Below are 20,866 nucleotides of genomic sequence, written 5' to 3' on the forward strand. Positions count from 1 at the left end.
TCTCCACATTCTGTTATTTTTTGTGTTTTTGACACAAACCATTTAACTGGGGTAAGATATCTTATTGTGGTTTTGATTTGTATTTTCCTGATGACTAGCAATGGTGAAATTTTTTCATACACCTGTTGGTCATCTATATGTCTTCTTTTCAGGATATCTAGTCTGATCGTTTGCCCATTTCTTAAATCAAAAAATTTTTGTATGTTGAGTTGTTTCAGTTCCTTATTATGCTGTTATTAATCCCACAAGAGCATTTTTGACTTGCCCAAATGCAAACAGGTTTCCTGCTGAAGAATGAACCTAAGGAAAAGTATAGTATAAAGGGCCAGACAGTAAATATTATAGACTTTGGGGGCCAAGAGGCAAATCCAAGCTATTATGCAGGTAGTATTAACCACGTAAAACAGAACTACTGAAAAATTTAAAAGCTATTATTAGCTTTCCCACCTTTAAAAAAATCTGGCTAGATTGGACAATCCAAAAGAATATAAAAATATTTATGGCAATTGAGAATTTTAGAATACCAGGACAGTAAACAAGTTAAAGCTCTACAATGAGAGAGAGAAAGCAGAAACCTGAATCAAATTATTTTCAATTATGGTAGTAAATAAATACAAGCTTTACGATAACAACAAAAACATTACTAAACACACTATATAAAAATGGTAGTATGAGACACCTTTGAGTAGAAAAAGTAAAACTGTTGCTCACATTTGCAACACAGTAATAAATAAAATGGAAAACCACTGTGCCCTCTGGCACCCACATGACCAGAGTCCATCACTAAACATAATCTCAGTTACTCTTCTACTCGGTACAAACTTTAATAACTAAGCCAGGAAGTGAAAAATGAAGTTCTCCACAGAAGTTAGCTGAACGAATGCAGAGAAATTAAACATCAAAAGTGCGTTAAAAATCACAAAGATGATCTTTACTAAGGACTCAAATCAAAGGAAAAAGTTTTTAAAACTGTTTACTTGACAGAGATTCATATATTTACAATTGTTACTTCAGACCTGAGAATTATTGAATATAAAATCAGTGGAAGTTTTCCATAATTATCACTGTCTCAATAAGAATAATTAAAATAAGCAATTGTCTAAATTCACCAGGATCTGAACAACGGAAAGGAATCCAAAGCAAATGTATCAGGGCATCCTGTGTGTCAGGGTATAAAGCATTATAATAAGAGTTTACCATTAAAATTTTAAAATAGATCTGAAATCAGAAATGTAAAAAAAAAATAAAAATTTAAAAAGAGGACTATGACTTACATCTATGTTGCTTTTTCCCACTAAGGAACAAAGAATAAAAATTTAAAGATTTTATTCCCCCTACCTCACATCATCAACAAAAAATCAATTCCAGTCAAATTATGGAACTAAATATAAAAGGTAAAACATATTAAAGCTTCTTGAAGAAAACAAAAAAGATCTTCATAATCTTGGGGTACAAAAAGATTTCTTAAACAGCATTAACTAAAACAACAACACAACGATGAAGAAACTGTACTTCAGAAAAATTAAGAAACTCTCTTCATAAAAAAACAATATTGAGGAAAAAAAGGCATGAACTGGGAGAATATATACGCAACACATAAATCCAACAGGGAGCTCACATTCAGAAGCCATATTAAGAAGTCCTATAAATAATTAAAAAAATGAAAGGTAAAATTAAAAATAGGCAAGACTTGAGCAAGGAACGTCAGGAAAAGGGGATACCCAAACTGCCAATATAAAGCTAAAGAAGTGCTCAACATCAATAGTGCCCAGAGAAATGCAAATTAAAACTAGAATGATATATCACAATACTAGAAGACTAAAACTGAAGATTGACAATTCCCAGCATGGCAAAAATGTAGAGCACCTGGAACTCTCATTACCATTGAGACCACAAACCAATATAACAACTTTGGTCAACTGCATGGATTTAGCTACTTAAAGCTAAACACATGGAAAGCCTACAACCCAGCAATTTCACTCCTGAGTGTACATGTCCATCATAAAACATATACATGAGTACTCACAGCAGCTTTTTCTTGACACCCAAAACCTAGAAACAGAAATGGCTATCAATGATAAAATGAACAAACTTTGGCATATTGATACAATGGACTACTACACAGCAATGGGAAAGAATAAACTGCTGCTAAATGCAAAAATGAAGATAAATCCCATCCCTGTAATGATAAGAAAGAAACCAGACACAAGCGTACATACTACACAACTAAAGTCTAAAAACAGGCCAAACTTATCTACAGTGAGAGACATCAAAAGGGTGATATCTGGAGATGGTGGCAGGAACTGACTAGAGAAAAGCACAGGAGCACTGTTCAGCACTCTAGTACAAATCTTGTTCTTATACATTCTTTTGTAAAAATATAACCAATATTTGTGCACTTTGCTAAATACCTCAATTTAATGAAAAAGGAAACCCAGTTGGTCCCTTTGATTATCAATTCCACTTCAGAGAATTTGTCCCACAGATGCTCAACTAAATGTGTGAAACGACACTGTACAAACCACTAGAAACAAACACAATGGAGAAATATCTAAATAAATTATGGTAGAAACATAATATTCAGAAATAAGAGAGAATGAGGAAACTCGTATATTGATTTGAGAGGATTTCAGAAAGGAGACTTAGCAGAGGGATTATTAACACAGATTCCAAAATGAGACTGTGAATTCAAATCCCATTACCAACACTAGCTTTGTGAGCATGGCATTTAACCTCTCTGTGCCTCAGTTTCCACATTTGTACAATGGGGGTGACGACAGTACTTATACCTCATGAGGCTGTCATAAGAGCTGAGTAACTGAATGTATATAAAGACATCAGAAGACTGGCTGACACATCAGTACTTAATAAAGATTGGTCACCACTACCACCATCATCATCCTCTTCTTTAAGATACATCATCACCATCATAGTTAAGATATGTTGCTCTATAGAAAAAAGCATGGTTTAGGACAGTGTATGTAGCATGCAACCTTTGTGCAAAAATGCAACAAAAATAGGAACATATATTCATTTTTGTTTCCATAAACACGAGGGTCTCCTTAACAATATGTGAGAAACAAATAGTAGTTACTTATCAATGTGATGTGAGAGATGGGGAGGACTTCCAGCTTTCACTGTATGTTAATGTGTAGAAATAAATAAAACATTACATCCACGTGATTATAGTACTTCTTTGAAAACTATTTAAACAAAAACATCACTAGTATCTCTGTTCAATTACAGAATAAATGATATCAAAGTTGCTTTGAATGCCATTCTAATCTATAAAATGACATATTAAGATGGTATTCAGCATGTTTTATATAAACAAATGTAAAAGCATCCTAGAAAAATGAATGAATGCTCTCTAGTTTCATATTTTTAGCTGAACACAATAACAAAAGGGGAATCAATGTATATAAATTACCTTATCTTCATCACTAGTGATTAAAGTATTAAGTACTACATAGTTTGAACCTAATCATTACCCCACTTTCTATTCAGTTTTCTTTGTTTTTCCTACAGACACCAGCTCCTGTGAATCTTCCTGCCCCACCTGGCTATTTCAGATCATATCATTCAAGCAAACCTAATTTCTGCTTAATTTTTTTTTCTGGTTCCCAGTGAGACCTTAGTAAACTCAGACTTATGAACAAGTATATTATTCATGTCTCATTTTTTCAAAATTCAAAACTCTTAAAATCAGATAAAGGAAAGTTTTATGGACTATATCCCAAGACAGGAATTTAGACTTACCATATAAAATGATATATTAAGATGGTATTCAAGAAAAATAGGATTTTATCAATTTTTAAAAGCTTAATATAAGGAAAAAAGATAATGCTTTCTAATTTGCTTTCTGATTTCTAAAAGCTATTTCTTCAATCCTAAACGTAACTTTAACTACTTAAAAGTGTGTATAATTTCATTAACTTTTTCTTTATGTTTTATTAGCAACTAACTCCCATGCAGTAACTTTAATTTTGTCAACAATTTCAAATACATTTTTCTTTGCTGCCCCTAGATGGCACAGTTACATTTAAGAAAAGGAAGAAGTCTTTGAAAATAAATAGAAAAAAAATCTGAGTACTACCGTATTTTAGCTTTAAAGAATTGTGTATTACATTTTTTAAGAGATTAAAAGTCTGAAAGATAAAAGAATAGCTTATTCCTTCCATAAAAAGGATTATACTAATTTAAATAGTTTAGAAGAACAGCTAGGAAGTTCAAAAATAGATGCTTTAAACTGGTATTAGATTAAATAAAAATAAAAGTTTCACAGGGTGCAATATTATAGCGAAGGCTTATAAAATGCATTTTTGTGTATGTTTTGTGTTTCATCTATTTTGCTCAATTTTTTCTTAACTATTATATAAATTTCTGACAATGCTGAATATTATTTCTCCTCAGTACATCACAGTTTATTTTATACTCAAAATCTGAATGAGAAAATACTTTCAAAATGGAAGAGAAAATACCACATACTTTAACACTTCATGCATTAATTCCAGAGGTGACAGTGGCTCATGCCTATAATCCCAGCACTTTGTGAGCTTGAGGCAGGTGGATCACTTGAGTCCAGGAGATCAAGAGCAGCCCAGGCAACACGGTGACACCCTGTCTCTACTAAAAATACAAAAACTAGCCAGGTACTGTGGTGCATGCCTATAATCCCAGCTATTCAAGAGGCTGAGGTAAGAGAATCTCCTGACCCTGGCAGGTAGAGGCTTCAGTGAGGCGAGACTGCATCACTGTACTCCAGCCTGGGCAACCGGAGTGAGACTCTGTCTCAAAAACATAAAAAATAAATAAAAGGTGACTACACAATAATAAAATGTGAACTTACAGAAACCAGATTCAGGCTTACAGAAATCAAGACATCTTCCATTTAGAAAGAGAATCAGAATCATAAACTGTCAACACTAAAGTTAATCCTAATTGAATAAAGGGCCTATACAAATATAGCCAAGTCTAACCAGCGTAGAATTCACCCACTGTCAGCTGGGCCAGATAACATATATGCTTAAGTATGTTGCTTACACTTGTATAAAATGCTCAATTATGTCACTGTAAAGATAATCCCTTTACCCTGATAAATAACCTATTCACCTTTCTGCTTGCTTGACCAGTGTACCAGGTAAGATATAAGTTGAATTGAAAAAACAAAAACAAAACAAAAAACAAGAGCCAAAGAAAATTATTTATAGGCCGGGCGCGGTGGCTCAAGCCTGTAATCCCAGCACTTTGGGAGGCCGAGACGGGCGGATCATGAGGTCAGGAGATCGAGACCATCCTGGCTAACCCAGTGAAAATCCGCCTCTACTTAAAAATACAAAAAATTAGCCAGGCGTGGTGGCGGGCACCTGTAGTCCCAGCTACTGGGGAGGCTGAGGCAGGAGAATGGTGTGAACCTGGGAGGCGGAGCTTGCAGTGAGCTGAGATCCGGCCACTGCACTCCAGCCTGGGCGACACAGCGAGACTCCATCTCAAAAAAAAAAAAAAAGAAAGAAAATTATTTATAATTCACACTTACTTCAAGATCATTTCTAGTGCTAAATGCTATTTTTTAAAGAAAGAAAAATTCATGAAATGTAAAATATATCATGTTTCAAGGTATTTAGCACTTTGATAAAACATTTTCTAGAAAACAGATTTACAGCTGGGAATCAGAAATAACGTAGAAGTTCCTCACACCCAGAGTAACCTCAAACCATTCCTGGGAAATGTCTTTCACATGCATTAGTAATTCCTTCCACTATACTCTAAATATACTCCATGATGTCAGTATTTATAATAATTACAATACAAAATAAGAACTAGCATGGTTTATTTCATAATTATCTGCTCAGGAGTCAGATTCATTTAAAGACCTCATTAATAAAAACACTTGCTCTTGTACATTAATAATTGTTATTTTACTCCCAAAAAATTACAGGTTGAGTATCCCTAACCCAAGAATCCTAAATCCAAAATGTTCCAAAATCTAAAACTTTTTAAGAAAATGCTCCTTGGAGGATTTCAGATTTTTGAATTAGGAATGGTGAACTGGTAAGTCTAATGCAAATATTCCAAAATCGGAAAAAATCCGAAATCCAAAACATTTTTGGTCCCAAGCATTTCAGATAAGAGATAAGACTTAACTTGTAATAAGCGCTAACAATGGCAAATAACAGAAAACAACACTAGACTGATTGGCATTAAAACTGAAAAGACATTCTTTGTGTCGATACTGTCACTTGCAATGACAAAAATGAAATTATCATGATTAATTCTAAATTCAAATAGAGTCTAACAATTACAACATGTAGTGGGAAACAGTGCTAAATTGCAAAGTAGGAAAATGTTCTTTCACTACTCACTGTGTATCCTTCAGCAAACAAAATCACTCCTTCTGGGCAGAGGGAATCTGACCATATAAACAGTCTCTCCAAGTTTTAAGGTCAAAGATTAGCTGAACTGATTGACTTATAAAGTTGATTTAAAATTCCTATATACCAAATTCAATCCCATATATTTCACTTGGTAGTAACTTAATTTCCCTTTAAAATCAGAATTAGAACACGTATCATCTCATATAATCAAAGGAAGCAAATTATGTTAAAAATTAAAAAAAAAAAAAACACTTCATTTGAGCTTAATTATTCATAGGAAAAATTTAGAATTGTGTTTATGCATAAAGTTAACAACTGCCATACCATTAAAACTGCATAGTTACTAAGGGAGTAGCACTGAATTGTAGTGATATTTTCATCTGAATAGAGTATATGGCACCCATCTGACTTCCAGCCTCCTTGTCCGTTCAGCAAATCAAAATCCCACCGGGCTGCAACAGCATCTGCTCCATGTGCAATTCGACGCAGCGTCACATTAACAGGGATGTGGTGGGTATCTACATTCACACCATCTGGAGAAAATGGAAAATAAAAGTATTTCTGAAACAAACTTCATAAACAATTATAAATGTCAACTTAAACAGTAATGGGTACTCCGCAAGATCTTTTTTCGCTAGTGACTCATTAAAATGAGAAAACACTAAAATAAGCATTTTTAGGAACAGTCAACTGTAAGGCCTATTGTCCACTGACTACAGGAGAACATATGCCGCATACAAACCTATTTTGGTGAGAATCACAGGGGTAACTACAGTGCGTCGTTTTCCGTCATCAGCCAAATTTGTTGAATTTCCAGTGGCTGGAAAAAGCTTTCCATTGCGGAATGCAATGAGTTGAAGCTTGTAAAGAGAGTCATCAGTTGGTCTGAGTTCTCTTTTTTGCTTTGGTGAGAAAAGGGAAGGAGGAAGCTGAATAGAAGCCTCTACAATAGTATTCTGAAAAAAACAAACAAAAAAAAATATATATATATATGTGTGTGTATATATATATATAAAAGCTCACTATATTAGTACATATAAACCAGAAAAAATATGTCAGATAGTTACAAAAGTGGTCTAATTAGGTTGGCTTCATTTTTTTTAATTGTATATACAAAATTTAATAGTTAAAAAAATCATCAGTCAAGTGAAATGTCAACACCACATAACAACATAGATTAAAAGAAGTATAAAATAGAAATGCAAACTTCTAAAGAGTTAAATAAGTAAACAAGAAAAGTGTTTCAAATTACAATGTTAATTTTCCCATGATATTATATGTTGAAGTAGATGGCATTAAACAGATCAAGATCTCGATCACGCTGTATCAATTTTACAATGATAAAATATGATAAAGAAGCACAAATGTAGCATATCACAAATGTGAGTATAATTAATTTGGGCTTATGGAACTTTAAGGTGATTTATGATTAATTCAAACTATCATACAACAAAAGAATGAAATTATACAAACATAATAGAGGTTTAGATTCAGTACACTTAGCAGAAATTTCCTTGAGACTAGGAAACACATTTAGAAAAAAAAAATAATAACACATAGGAACAACTGAAAATGCTGATGACTGAATGTTTTTCAGTTTCTTTATTGAAGATTTTTAAATAATAAATTATTCAGCATTCAGTAAAAAAAATCTATATACCAAAGAAGTGAACAATTAACCATCTAAAAACATTCCATAGTTGAAGAATTTATTACACAACCTTTCTCTTGGCCTCTAACCTCTCTTGTTCCAATTCCATATTCACCAGAATTTCCCCTTAAGAAACAAATCATGTTATTCCAGTTTAAATAACACCTTAGTTCTGCAATGTTTAAATAATACTAAGCCCAAATCCTAAGTTTACCATATAATTTGACGAAAATCTATTGCTCAGATGTATCCCCTGAATACTCCTATAGCACAACCTAAAATACAGCTAAACTGGGTTATCAATTTAAGTTATCCTATATTCTTTTTATGCCACCATGCTCGCTGCACAGGCCAGCATCTGTACCTGAAATGCTCCGCTATTCTTTTGTCTCGCAAACTTTTAAATTGGTGTAATGGAAAGTGGATTAGAATGAAAAAGGTTGGCAGCCGGGGGAAGATTTTATACAGAGTCCTTGAAATAAGGCTTTTTTGGACAGTTAATTACATGTCCTCAGTATACTGCGTCTCCAGATTAGCTGCTCCCTCTTCTGGATTCACACAATACTCTGCACACGTTAGTCATAACGCACACTTGGAGCTCCATGGTGTGGCTCACTGTCTGCTCCTCGAACTAGAGTATGAGGATTTGGGGCACAGTCAATCTCATTCACTTTTTGAAACCTTTTGTTAACAGTTCCTGGCACTTGCATTTGATCAAAATAGCTGTTTATGAAATGAACAATGTCTGTATGACACGTTTATTTTAAAAACAATTCTACTTAACCAAATGATTGACTTTAGAATTAACAATGTTAGATCACAGCAGATACCCATAAATATCTTTTCAATGTATTTTAGAAGTTTGAATATTACTTTTAAATTGAAGATGCCAAGAAAATATTTAGTAGAAATGTTTGAGAAAATGCATGAAAAGGTTCCCACTATTCTCACTCACAAATATAATCTAAAGTGAAAAAAAGTTTATTATAAATTTATTCACTAATCTAGATTTCTATTAAGTACACAGATTTCTCCTAAGTACATAATGACACAGGCAGAGAGAAAATAGATTAGTTAAAAGCTCAAAGTCCTGATAAAGTATTACATAATGCACATTTATTAAAATTCAAATACTATAAAATTCATAAAATAATATTGTTATACACACAAAATGACTTGAAAACAAAGTGTAGCTCTTTGGGGAAGTATTAGTAATGATAAATAAAATTGATTTAAAAGAAGTCATTTAAATTTTTTAAAAGGAAGTCGAAATAGGGAATAACATCTATGCTTTCTAGAAGTTAAAAAAGGTCTCCTACACAAGTTTAAATCTGTAAAACCAATTAAAAAAAAACCATGTACAGAAAAATACAAGGAGTATGGACATATTACTGGGTGACCAGAGCTATATACTCATGGTTGTTACATATTTAAGGCTTCTAAAATATCCTTCCAAGTCCAATACAAACATTACTAAATAACTACAGGTTCCCTGGGATGTAGAGAGGTAGCCTAGGGGTGCCGATAAGGCAAACTTCAGCCGTATCAATAATGTTTAGATTTTTTTTTTTTTTTTTTTGAGACGGAATCTCGCTCTGTCGCCCAGACTGGAGTGCAGTGGCGCGATCTCGGCTCACTGCAAGCTCTGCCTCCCGGGTTCACGCCATTCTCCTGCCTCAGCCTCCAGAGTAGCTGGGACTACAGGCGCCCGCCACCACGCCCGGCTAATTCCTTTTTGTATTTTTAGTAGAGACGGGGTTTCACCGTGTTAGCCAGGATGGTCTCGATCTCCTGACCTCGTGATCCGCCCGCCTCGGCCTCCCAAAGTGCTGGGATTACAGGCTTGAGCCACCGCGCCCGGCCTATGTTTAGATTTTTATAGTAACAATGGAATGAATACTTGTGTATTTAATTTCTTTAAAAGAAATGTTGATCAGTATTTACAGAAAGGTTGTAAATCTATTAGTCACTGCAAAACACTTACTTAATTTGGTGCATTTATCATGATTATACCTTCTTCCACCTGGCCTGAAGGTGGCGAGCACAAAGTTTGTAAGTTCATTTAACCATATATTTATTTTTAAATGTATGGATTACAGCAAGGGAAACAGAGAACAAACACACAAACAAGAGGTAATAAAGTAGAAAAATCCCTCTTAAGATCCTTTGGGAAAAACAAGTTTTCGGTTTCCAATATTTATTATTGAAAAATCATATACCATGGAGAGAACATGGGATCTGAAAGAAGAAAGGATTTGGGTTCCAGCCTCACCATTTAGCAGCTGGTTAACACTGCACAATTTTGTTTAACCTGAGTCTGTAAAACACAGCTAATGATCTTTCTAACAAATGGTTGTGAAGACCAGATGGGATCATGGCCATGACAAGCACAAAAGGCTAGGGAACTCTAGGGAGCTGTCGGTGGTATATTTTTACCACTGTTACTGCAGCACCGTGGAAGATGGTTATCTGGGGACTGGGGGAGAGGAAATGCCTTAACTAAATTGCCAAGAATAATCTAGAACGTCATCATGTTTTGACTTCTACCATGCAGTTTCAGGGTTCATTTTAACACTAAAAACTGATGAAATATGAACACACATGAAATGACTGTTACCACACAGCTGCTTTTCTTTTTTTTTTATTTTTTGCTAAATTTATTTATTTTACTATTTACAATGACATTAAGCTAAAAGGAAAACGATAAGCGTAATGGAGGTTAATTCAAATCCTTTTCACTAGATTTTAACATCTTTCCTTATCAAAAAATCTGGACTTCCTCCACTATGTAGTTGATAAAATTTTCAGAAATCTTTATGGATTAAAATCTACAGAATTCTAACATGAAAATCAAAATGAGCCAAAGAAACATCTGATTCAAAACAATAAAATACTAATTTATTTACATTTTCTTGACCACTTACTTGACTTTAAACAGACAGATACTATAACATAGCCTAATAACTTTCTTGTGTATAATTATTAACTGCATACCACCTTTTGATCTTCTCACTGCTGAAGATTAACAGCAATTACATTTGACTTTAGAATTAATTTTTTTAACTGACTTTCTTTGCTAATTAAGTTTGGCTGTTAATTTTATTCGACATTTATTGAATGTTTAGTTATTCTGGGCTTGGAACTATGCAGAGCCTGAAGACATACAATGTAATAAATAAGCTGTGGTCCCTGTCCCCCAAAATTCATAGTCTAACAAAGGAGAGGTAACAACAGCAACAAAACAATAAGAGCTAATACTTACTGAGTGCTTACTCTGTGCCAGGCACTGCGGTGAATGTCTACTTATCTACCTCATTTAACCCTCTCAACAACCCTTCGAATTAAGTACCATTTCATGATCTGCATAACAGCCAAGAAACTGACATTCAGAAAGGTTAAGGTAGTTGCCCATGTTTGCACAGCTGTTAAGTTGGGGAGAGAACCTGAACCCAGACTGTCTGGCTGCAGAGAGACCACAATCTTAGTCATCGTAATCATATGGCCTCTCACTGCAGCTCGCTCCACCACTGTATCACCGTATAATTATTCTGAAGAATGAACATAGCACAATGGCATTAACAGGCAATGGTTAATTCTGTCTGAAGAAGAGAAGGAAGAATCCAAAGGCAGTTTTAGAGGGAGAGTAGCAGGAATTTCACCAAGCGGGGACGGATTGGAAAAGAGCAAAAATGAAGGCACGAAGCAGGAAGATGCATAATGACTAGCCTGAAAAATTCAAGAGACTTCAGCTGGACTGAAGCTCTAGATGTCTGGGATGTGTAAAGAAAAACTGATTTCTAAATTCTAATCAGGTAAAGTATAAAGAACTAATTATTTCTCCTTTTTGGCTACAATACAGCTGAACTCAAAACACCAGCTAATTTCCAAAGCCCTTAGTAAAAGTAAAGTAGTTTACTGAAAACAGATACCATTTTGTGATGCTAACATATCTGAATTACGGTAACCACAGTGAAAGGAAACATTTCATTGAGAAAAAAAATTAGAAGAGATTTGATTGATGCTGTCAGTAAGACGCAAGTTGGCAACTCTGTCACCAACTAGTGACCAACTGAAGCCAGGTAAGAAGTCACTGATGACTCCAGCACTAGGCCCACCCTCAGGCAACCAATAAACCCATCTTGGTTCCCAGGCTCCCACCTGCAACAGGTAATGAGAGATGAACAAGGCATTATGGGAAAAACGAGGAAGAAAAATAAAGGAGACAAGGGTGGGTGGGAGTGGAGAACTGGATGAGATTAGGCAAAATTTCTTGGAGTGACATTTCTGCTGGGTGTTATCACCAAGGAGCTGGGAAGGGAGGGGAGGAGTAGGGATTGAGTAGAAGAATTAGCACAAGCCTGCTTGTGAATGACCAGGTGGTAGGGAGAGGAACCAAGGAAAGTTTGCTGTTGCTGGATAAAAGGGAGAGGTGGGAAGTACTGTGAGGAGAGAGTGAAGATGTCAAATGATAAAGCTACTCAACAGCCTCTGGAGAGACATGAGACATTTATGAAGGGGTGTACAAGGTCAATTTCCATTTGGGGAGGATCCAGGTAGAATGCTCACAACAACCTGAAATGGCACAGGCACTGACAATCAGAACAGCCTGCACAGAAGGGAAGGCTCCCAGAGGCCTCCTGTTCTGCAGGCATCAGGCCTTCAGGTGTGAAATGGTGAAAAGAGAGGTCTGGGTGTTGGTCTCAACAGAAGGACCAGGAGGGCTGAGGAAGCACTCAGCTATTTGCTAAATAGTAAGGAAGTATTTCAATATTTTACTAAGTGGCATTGTTGTACTGAAACATGTTAGCCAAATGTCAGCCGTAGGCAGACCAATCTGTGAGAGAAAGGTGAATTTTTAAGGGACAGCCTAGAGACAGAGACTAACCAGGAAGTTACCATGGTGTGGGCAATACAGGATGGAAGTCTGAAGCAGTCTGAGGAGGGAGTATAGCGGGAAGGACGGAGATTCTGAAATATGCAGGAAGCAAATCAAGGAGGCACCTACTGCTAAGTAATGACTGCCTCTTTATGGGTTTAACTTCACATAGCAGCACATGCTCCCCATTTAAAGGCAGTGCAATCAGTTTTTGGATGTTCAGGTTTTCTAGTTAGTATATTCAAGGGATTTAAAAAAAAAAAAAAAAAGGATGCAAAGAAAAACCAAACATTGCCGTAGTATAAAATGTAAAATGTAAAGAGAGTTTTCTGTTCAAGTGCTAAAGCTTAAGCACGTTTTATGCCGTTAATATTAGAATTTTTAACCAATTTTGTGTCATGAGGGATGTGTTCCTTTTTTATTCAGTTTAATCGTGTCCACCTATGAAGCATGAATAATAGTGTAATGTGTCCTTGCTCTCTGGTTACAGGATGATCTTAAAAGCCGAGACGGGCGGATCACGAGGTCAGGAGATCGTGACCATCCTGGCTAACACGGTGAAACCCCGTCTCTACTAAAAATACAAAAAATTAGCTGGGCGCGGTGGCGGGCGCCTGTAGTCCCAGCTACTCGGAGGCTGAGGCAGGAGAATGGCGTGAACCCAGGAGGCGGAGCTTGCAGTGAGCTGAGATCCGGTCACTGCACTCCAGCCTGGGCGGCAGAGCGAGACTCCGTCTCAAAACAAAACAAAACAAAAGGATAGAATAGCATGAAATTGACAAATCTGAGTGTCCATCTAAAGCTTTCTACTTTAGCAAGTAGAAACTCTCCTTACCCAGAGGGATACGTTGTGAAATTGATGCAATGTAGGGTTTCATCATTTTTAATCCCTTTCTACCAACCGTGATCATCTAAGACAGAAGTGTTCATCAATTTTAAGTTTTCCTCAAAAAACACACCTTTCTCTCATGGGCTTCTCTGTGTTGCTGTTTCTAGGCTTTCATAGTATGTTTGTGGTTTTTGTTTTGTTTTGTTTTTCCTAATATAAGACACAATAAGGAAAGCTGAGCAGGTCCAAAGGAGTGTGGCACAGTGCATCAAATACTCCCTTAGCACCAATATTAACAGGCAAATCTTGCCAATTTTCCTCTGAGTATAGGGTATCAAGTAAATATATTATTATCAGACATTTTGACCTAGTTGAGATTTTCTTGGGCAGTTGGGATTTTCTAAATTTAGCAAATTGGCTCTCTTTAATGGTGGTCACCAAGAAAAAGTATAGAAAAATACACTAATTCGTTCATTCATTCAATATTTATTGAGTGCTCACACTAAACCGGAACACCTGACACCTGTTGGATCAGTTATTATGCAGCCATTAAAATGACCGGAATATTGTTTGTGATATTATTCAGGGACAAGACAGAAATAAGGTACTGTGATATTGAAAACCCCAGAGAATACAATTACACATGCTCACAGAAAGGTAAGTGAAAAAAATTAAGTTCCATTAGGATGCTGGAGTTGTGCCTCCTCTATTTGCTTCAATATGGTGTAGTCAAATATATCTAAACCCCCAATTTTAAAAATCAGCAAAAATGCTTTCATTTTGCTTGCTTCAATGAAACTTTTTTTTAAAGATATATGACATATTTGTATTTTCTGCCAAAAACTTTTGATATACAGCTTGCCTGATTAAACGCCTGGCCTCGGGGTTGACTTCTCCACTAGGCTTGGCAGGCACAGGGCCAAAGGTTCATGATACTTTTAGGGGCCCATGAAAACATATTGTTGTCTTAAAATCAGGAGCGAAAAAAAATAAACTTATAAGTTGAATAAAATATTTTAATATGTAATAGGATATCTGCATTTATACCACTGCAGTTACAAAATGTAATTTTTGATATTTTTATGGAGGGAGAGGGAATCAAAGGCCAAAACGCCTACGCCCATGGAAGTCGTAATGCAGTTCTTCCTGGTTAAAGTTTTCTTTAAAATAATAGAAAAAGCAATAATACCTACCTCCCTGCAAAAAAATCTTCTAATAAGGTTATTTTGCAAAGCAGAACATTCGGAGCACTCTACTTTAACTGTAAATAGTCTTAAATGATTGCAGAAGGTAACATACCTTTAGTGCCAGACTCGAAAATGTATTTGAAACATTGCACTTAAAGCTCAGCTGCTTATCCAGGTTTCCGTCTGGATCCCGCCTCCCATAATCCGAAAGTCCTGTACGATCAGAGGCTGCCACTTTCTGGAACACGGTACAGGTCATCCCCGTGAAGCCAGTAGCCTTGATGACATAAGCTTCCAGAGCAATATTGGGTGAATACTTCAAAAGTCAATCAAACAGGAGTTATGAATGATTTATAGCACAAAGGAAAAGCACTTTCAAAGACTTTTCAAACACAAAACACTATGCATTAGCCAAACCAGAAAGCCCAGGTTCTTCCTAAACAAAATCACTGTGTAGGTAACTGGCAGGAAAAAAAAAAAAGACCTTGGAATGAAAAGGATGTCCTAAAATGAAAAGGAGACCAAACAAGAGGAAAAGAAGTCATGAAGTACGGAAGATCAGGTCTAAGAAGTCAATTAAAAATAATTTAAGGAGCACTTTGAAGGAAACGACAAGCTAAAAATGGAAGCATCCTGAAAAAAAAAATGCAGCTAGAGAAATCAGTGGACCCTCTAAATGCTCATCTTACAGGAAGGATGAGAGCTAAATATTAGAGATTGGGGAAAGCACTCGACACATCTGGCCATATTCACTTTTTCCTTTTACAGGAAGATCATTAACTCTTTGCATTAAGTTTCACTGATAAAAGCTTTACACAGACTCTCTCCAAAGCTGTTTCTTCAGAAAAGGAAGAGAGATCTGTTAGTTTAAATAGTAGGAAATGAACAGATTTAAAAAGCAAATTAGCCTTGTCAACATGGTGAAACTCCATCTCTACTAAAAATACAAAAAATTAGCTGGGCGTAGTGACACATGCCTGTAGTTCTAGCTACTCAGGAGGCTGCGGGAAGAGAATTGCTTGAACTCGGGAGGCAGAGTTTGCAGTTAGCCGAGATTGTGCCACTGCGCTCCAGCCTGGACAGCAGAGCAAGACTCAGTCTCCAAAAAAAAAAGCAAATTAGGTCGGAAAAAGCATCTGAAAAATATGGCACCTAACCTAGAGTTGTAAAGGAATTCAGGAATAAGAATGAACCAAGGGGAACCACCAAAACATACGACCTGTCGATACAGACAGCCACCAGGCCCACTCGCCGGAGGACAGAGTGGGCGTGAGAAGTGACAAGGAGCCACACCTTCACATCCAGCAGGGTGACAGGATTCAGTGATTTAGTGTAAATTCTAAGGACAACATGACATCTCCCTCCTTTAAGGATGATTAAGTATGTGCCTATCCCACAGGCAAGGCACCATTCTAAGTACCACATATAGATGTCTTTTTCTTTAAAGCATGAAACTTTGGTGCACGATGCTTACAATCTATTAATTGTAATCTAATAATAATCTATAAATTTAAAAATATAAAAAATAAAGTAGAATTTGGAAAGTCCTATGCATGTGACAGAAAATAATTAGTGGTTCCCAAACTTTTCAAGCATAAAGAATCTTTGTATTAGTTTTTGCCTCACAATGTAAACATAGTGAAAAGTCTTAATTCAACTTATTTGTTAATCATGTGTATTCCAATTTTTTACTAGTCAAAGACACATGTAAACCACCACCAGACCTTCTGACAAGCAGCAGTCATCATGCCCAACACATGAAACCTTGGTTGAAAGAAAGAAATCTGTCATTTTGAGGCACCTGTGAAGCCGTATCATTTTACTTATTATAAGTAGATGTATCATCTCCTGGAACTTTGTTTACACGTTGAGATGGTATGCAAATTCCTACTATGACCTTTATTGTACCCTTGGGTTCCCAGAAAAACTAATGCAGTTCAGAGAAAGGGGGGGAAGTTCTTCCAGCTGATTAATAAAGATGGTTAAAGGATGAGATTTAAAATGGATCTAAATGGCCGAGGTGGACATAAATATGACAAGCTAGTCTCAACTGAGGTCACGAATCTGAGAGGGAAACTCCACTGATTTACGTTACAAAAACAGTGACCCAGCCGGGCGCGGTGGCTCACACCTGTAATCCCAGCATTTCCGGGAGGCCGAGGCGGGTGGATAGCTTGAGGTCAGGAGTTCAAGATCAGCCTGGCCAACATAATGAAACCCCGTCTCTACTAAAAATACAAAAATTAGCCAGACATAGTGGTGCTCGCCTGTAATCCCAGCTATTTGGGAGACTGAGGCATGATAACTGCTTGAACATGGGAGGCAGAGGCTGCACTGAGCCAACATCCCACCACTGCCCTCCAGCCCGGGTGACAGAGCAAGACTCCATCACCAAAAATAAAAATATTAAAAAAAAAAAAAAAAACAGCAATAAAAAACAAAGACAGTAGCCATGCTGAGGCTCCATTTTATTTATTATTCAGAAAAAATAACTAAACTTAATTGAGCAAAGGGAGCAATAAAACATGGTAACATCAAAAAAAGGTCTCAGAAATCAACAGGAAAATAAGTAATCTTGAACTGTGTAAAATCACAGGAGGAAGTGTAGAATATTCTACACTACGTCAGCCCACTAAAATAATTAGGAAATGAAAATCAAGGACCAGATCAAAGGGAATATCACATTATTTACTGTATTCACCACCTTTTTAGGACGAAAAAGTAAGTAGTATATAAAGAAATTTACAACAGTTCAATTTAGCATAAGTAATGCTTAATACTATGTAACTGAGTGATCATTATTTATTAATAACTCATTACCCCAAGAGTGGGATTGACTGAAAATGCCAATAGCTTCACAAATGTTGGAGGGCATCCCAGTTCTCTTCTGAGATTGAAACCTGGGCAAACAATCAGACATTCTCTCAAAATATCCTTCAGGGCCCAGAACAGAGTATTAGCTCAGATGGACCATGGGTACATGCCAGCAGGGCAATACAATAGTGTTCTTATTTTCTATTGCAGAAACAGTTTCAGTGGATTAGATGGTGATAAACATTCAAATTACAGATTAAGAAAGTATTTTCCAGTTCCCAAGAAAACATTACTCGAAAACAAAATTAACTCATAAAATGTTTTAGGGAAGAAATTCTGTATAATCAGCAGTGAGAGAAGATATTCACCCCATAATAGAGAAGAGACCCATCTCTTTCGGGTGAGAGCTGTGTGAAATGCACTATTTCCTCAGGAGTCTATGATAATGTTACACTTACTGTTGAATAAACATGAGCTCCACCGGCTAGCCGGTAGGTCGCAATGCGCTGGAGACACTGCACAATCCTACTGCAGGCTTTAGCTTCCCTCTGCGCCAGCCACAGGACACGCTCATCAGCCAACATGATGTTACTTGCAATGTCAACCATCACGTCACCTAGCTAACAGGGGTTCACGAGAAAAAAGAAAGATCTTTAAAACCACCATGAACTATTTCGTAGAATCAAAATCCTAATGAGACAGTGAGACTGGCCTTCAGACTCAAATTCCACATGAGAACCCAATAGGCACTTTACTTGTTTCTCATGAAAACATCTTCAGATATGAACAGTTCATTCAAGTATAGCCATTTAGTAATACTTAGCGCAAAAGAGCATAGGAAGTGGCCACCACATCACTGGTGGAAAGACTGCCAGGTGATATCTCGAATGGAGGAAAAGAAAGGCAATTAGATTAAAGGGAAGGAAAGGAAGTCACAGAATACCAGAATAAAAAGATCTTGACTGTTCATCTAGAAAACCATTTATAAACACTTCCTTTTCGTGCATGCATTAGCTTAAATCAAACTATTATTATTAAGAAATACACACTGCCAGCCAGGTGTGGTGGCTCACACCTGTAATCCCAGCACTTTGGGAGGCCAAAGTGGGCGGATCATTTTAGGTCAAGAGTTCGAGATCATCCTAACCAACATGGTGAAACCCCATCTCTACCAAAAATACAAAAAAAATTAGCTGGGCATGGTGGCCCATGCCTGTAGTCTCAGCTACTCGGGAGGCTAAGGCAGGAGAATCGCTTGAAGCTGGGAGGCAGAGGTTGCAGTGAGCTGAGATCGTGCCACTATACTCTAGCCTAGGTGACAGTGAGAGAAAGAAAGCGAAGAAAGCGAAGAAAGCGAAGAAAGCAAAGAAAGGAAAGAAAGGAAAGAAAGGAAAGAAAGGAAGAAAGGAAGGAAGAAAGGAAGAAAGGAAGAAAGGAAGGAAGAAAGGAAGAAAGGAAGAGAGAAAGAAAGAGAGAAAGAGAGAAAGAGAGAAAGAGAGAAAGAGAGAAAGAGAGAAAGAGAGAGAGAGAGAGAGAAAGAAAGAAAGAAAGAGAAAGAAAGAAAGACTGCCCACCTCTTTAGTCTGCACATGTTCAACATTCTAGGGATGTCCAGCTACTGCTACGTCCTTGTATGTGTTGTATAATCTCACCCCCATCCCCTTGCACATGCAGTTTCCTACACCTTGAATGAACTGCGTCTTCCCTTTCTCCCAACTCAATGAACGCTTTTAAGATCCAATACAATAAAATAAATGCACTCTTCCACTGTTCGTTTTACTTGTTTCATTTATCAGACTTTTATTTGCTCACTTTGTAACTTACAAATGAAACACCTGTCAGGCAAAGCCACTGAAAAGTCAACTGACTATTGTTTACTATAACTTGTACGTCTCACCTGAGAGAAATAAATTGAACCGTCCAGGGCTAATGAGACATACTGGTGTCAAGAGGATTTTGTATTGAACAAAACGTTCACTAGAGGGAGATGTGCAGCAGAAAGAACAACAAAAACATTCCAGAGGTGGGATCACAGAATTTGCAAGCTGGCTGGGTCCCTAATCAAGAAGTAAGCATTAAAAGGCATTAAGCCCCAGTGCAAAGCCAGAAAGCCAGAGCTGTCTTAACAGATGTCTTTTGATCATCCCAGAAGATCTCCGTTGAAATTTCAATCCCATTTTGCATCCAATACACTTCACACGATGTATAATTACGGGGGCTGAATAGGGTTTGAAAGAAGTTCAGTCCATCCCACCCTGGTTCACTTTACAAAAAAGTCAGGCCTTTGGAAATCCACCAGATCTCAATCCTGGAACCACGGGATGAGGCAACCACAGTAAAGACATAGATGAGAACAGGACTTCAAATGCTGACCATGAGTACCTAGCCTGAACACTTTACCTCTTGGTCTCTCCGCTTCCTTTATTCATAAGTATGGATAATAATAGTCCTATCTTTCTGAATGTTGTGGAGATTAAGTTCCAATAATAAACACAAGGTTCCTAAAACCGTGCCTGGCACATGGCAAGCACTCAAAAAATGTTGGCGCTTTTACTGTTTTAATCCCGAAATTGGCCTCTCTTTTAAGATGATAGACTCTAGAAGTAGTAGGAGGGCTGTCTTTGTATGTCTGTGTTCACATAAAAACAGGACAAATGCATCCAACTAAACTGCCACTTGACCTTCTGTAAAGTACCACTTTCTCCCAGCTTGATCCTATTAAAATAAGTTTTCTGACTTTTTACTGCCCTTACCATAATGTATCACAACGTTTTCCTTATTTTACTTCCAATGTAAACATCCTGAGGGTAGAGAAAACAAAATGTCTTATATTTATATCCTTATTCACTAGAACAACAGCTGATGGAGAAGCCAACAGTTATCAATGTCCATGTATTCGATATGTATCAATATTCATTTTAAACGTTCATGATTACTGTTCACTGACTATTTACTGAGGGCCAATGTGAGCCAGACACTGTCTGAAGCAACAGGGATACAACAGCAAAAGAAAGAAACAAGTTCTATCTTCAACCTTACAGTCTGGTGAAGGAAATGCAAAACAAGCATATAAATCCATTTTTAAAAAGTGATTTAGACTGTGGTAACTGCTATGAAGGAAATGTGCAGAGGAAT

General features: G+C 36.7%; 1 protein-coding gene across 1 annotated transcript in view; it reads right to left on the reverse strand.

Annotated features, from left to right (window-relative positions):
* The window catches only part of ADGRA3 (adhesion G protein-coupled receptor A3), a 131,633-nt gene that overhangs the window by 19,362 nt on the left and 91,405 nt on the right, over window positions 1–20,866 (reverse strand). The window contains exons 11-14 of the mRNA XM_015138107.3: window positions 18,190–18,351; window positions 15,030–15,233; window positions 7,117–7,330; window positions 6,699–6,907 (exon numbers count right to left, since the gene is read on the reverse strand). Coding sequence (XP_014993593.2) covers window positions 6,699–6,907; window positions 7,117–7,330; window positions 15,030–15,233; window positions 18,190–18,351 — 789 coding nt within the window. The remainder of the gene's footprint in view (window positions 1–6,698; window positions 6,908–7,116; window positions 7,331–15,029; window positions 15,234–18,189; window positions 18,352–20,866) is intronic.

Source organism: Macaca mulatta, chromosome 5, assembly GCF_049350105.2.
Source record: "Macaca mulatta isolate MMU2019108-1 chromosome 5, T2T-MMU8v2.0, whole genome shotgun sequence".
NCBI lineage: Eukaryota > Metazoa > Chordata > Mammalia > Primates > Cercopithecidae > Macaca > Macaca mulatta.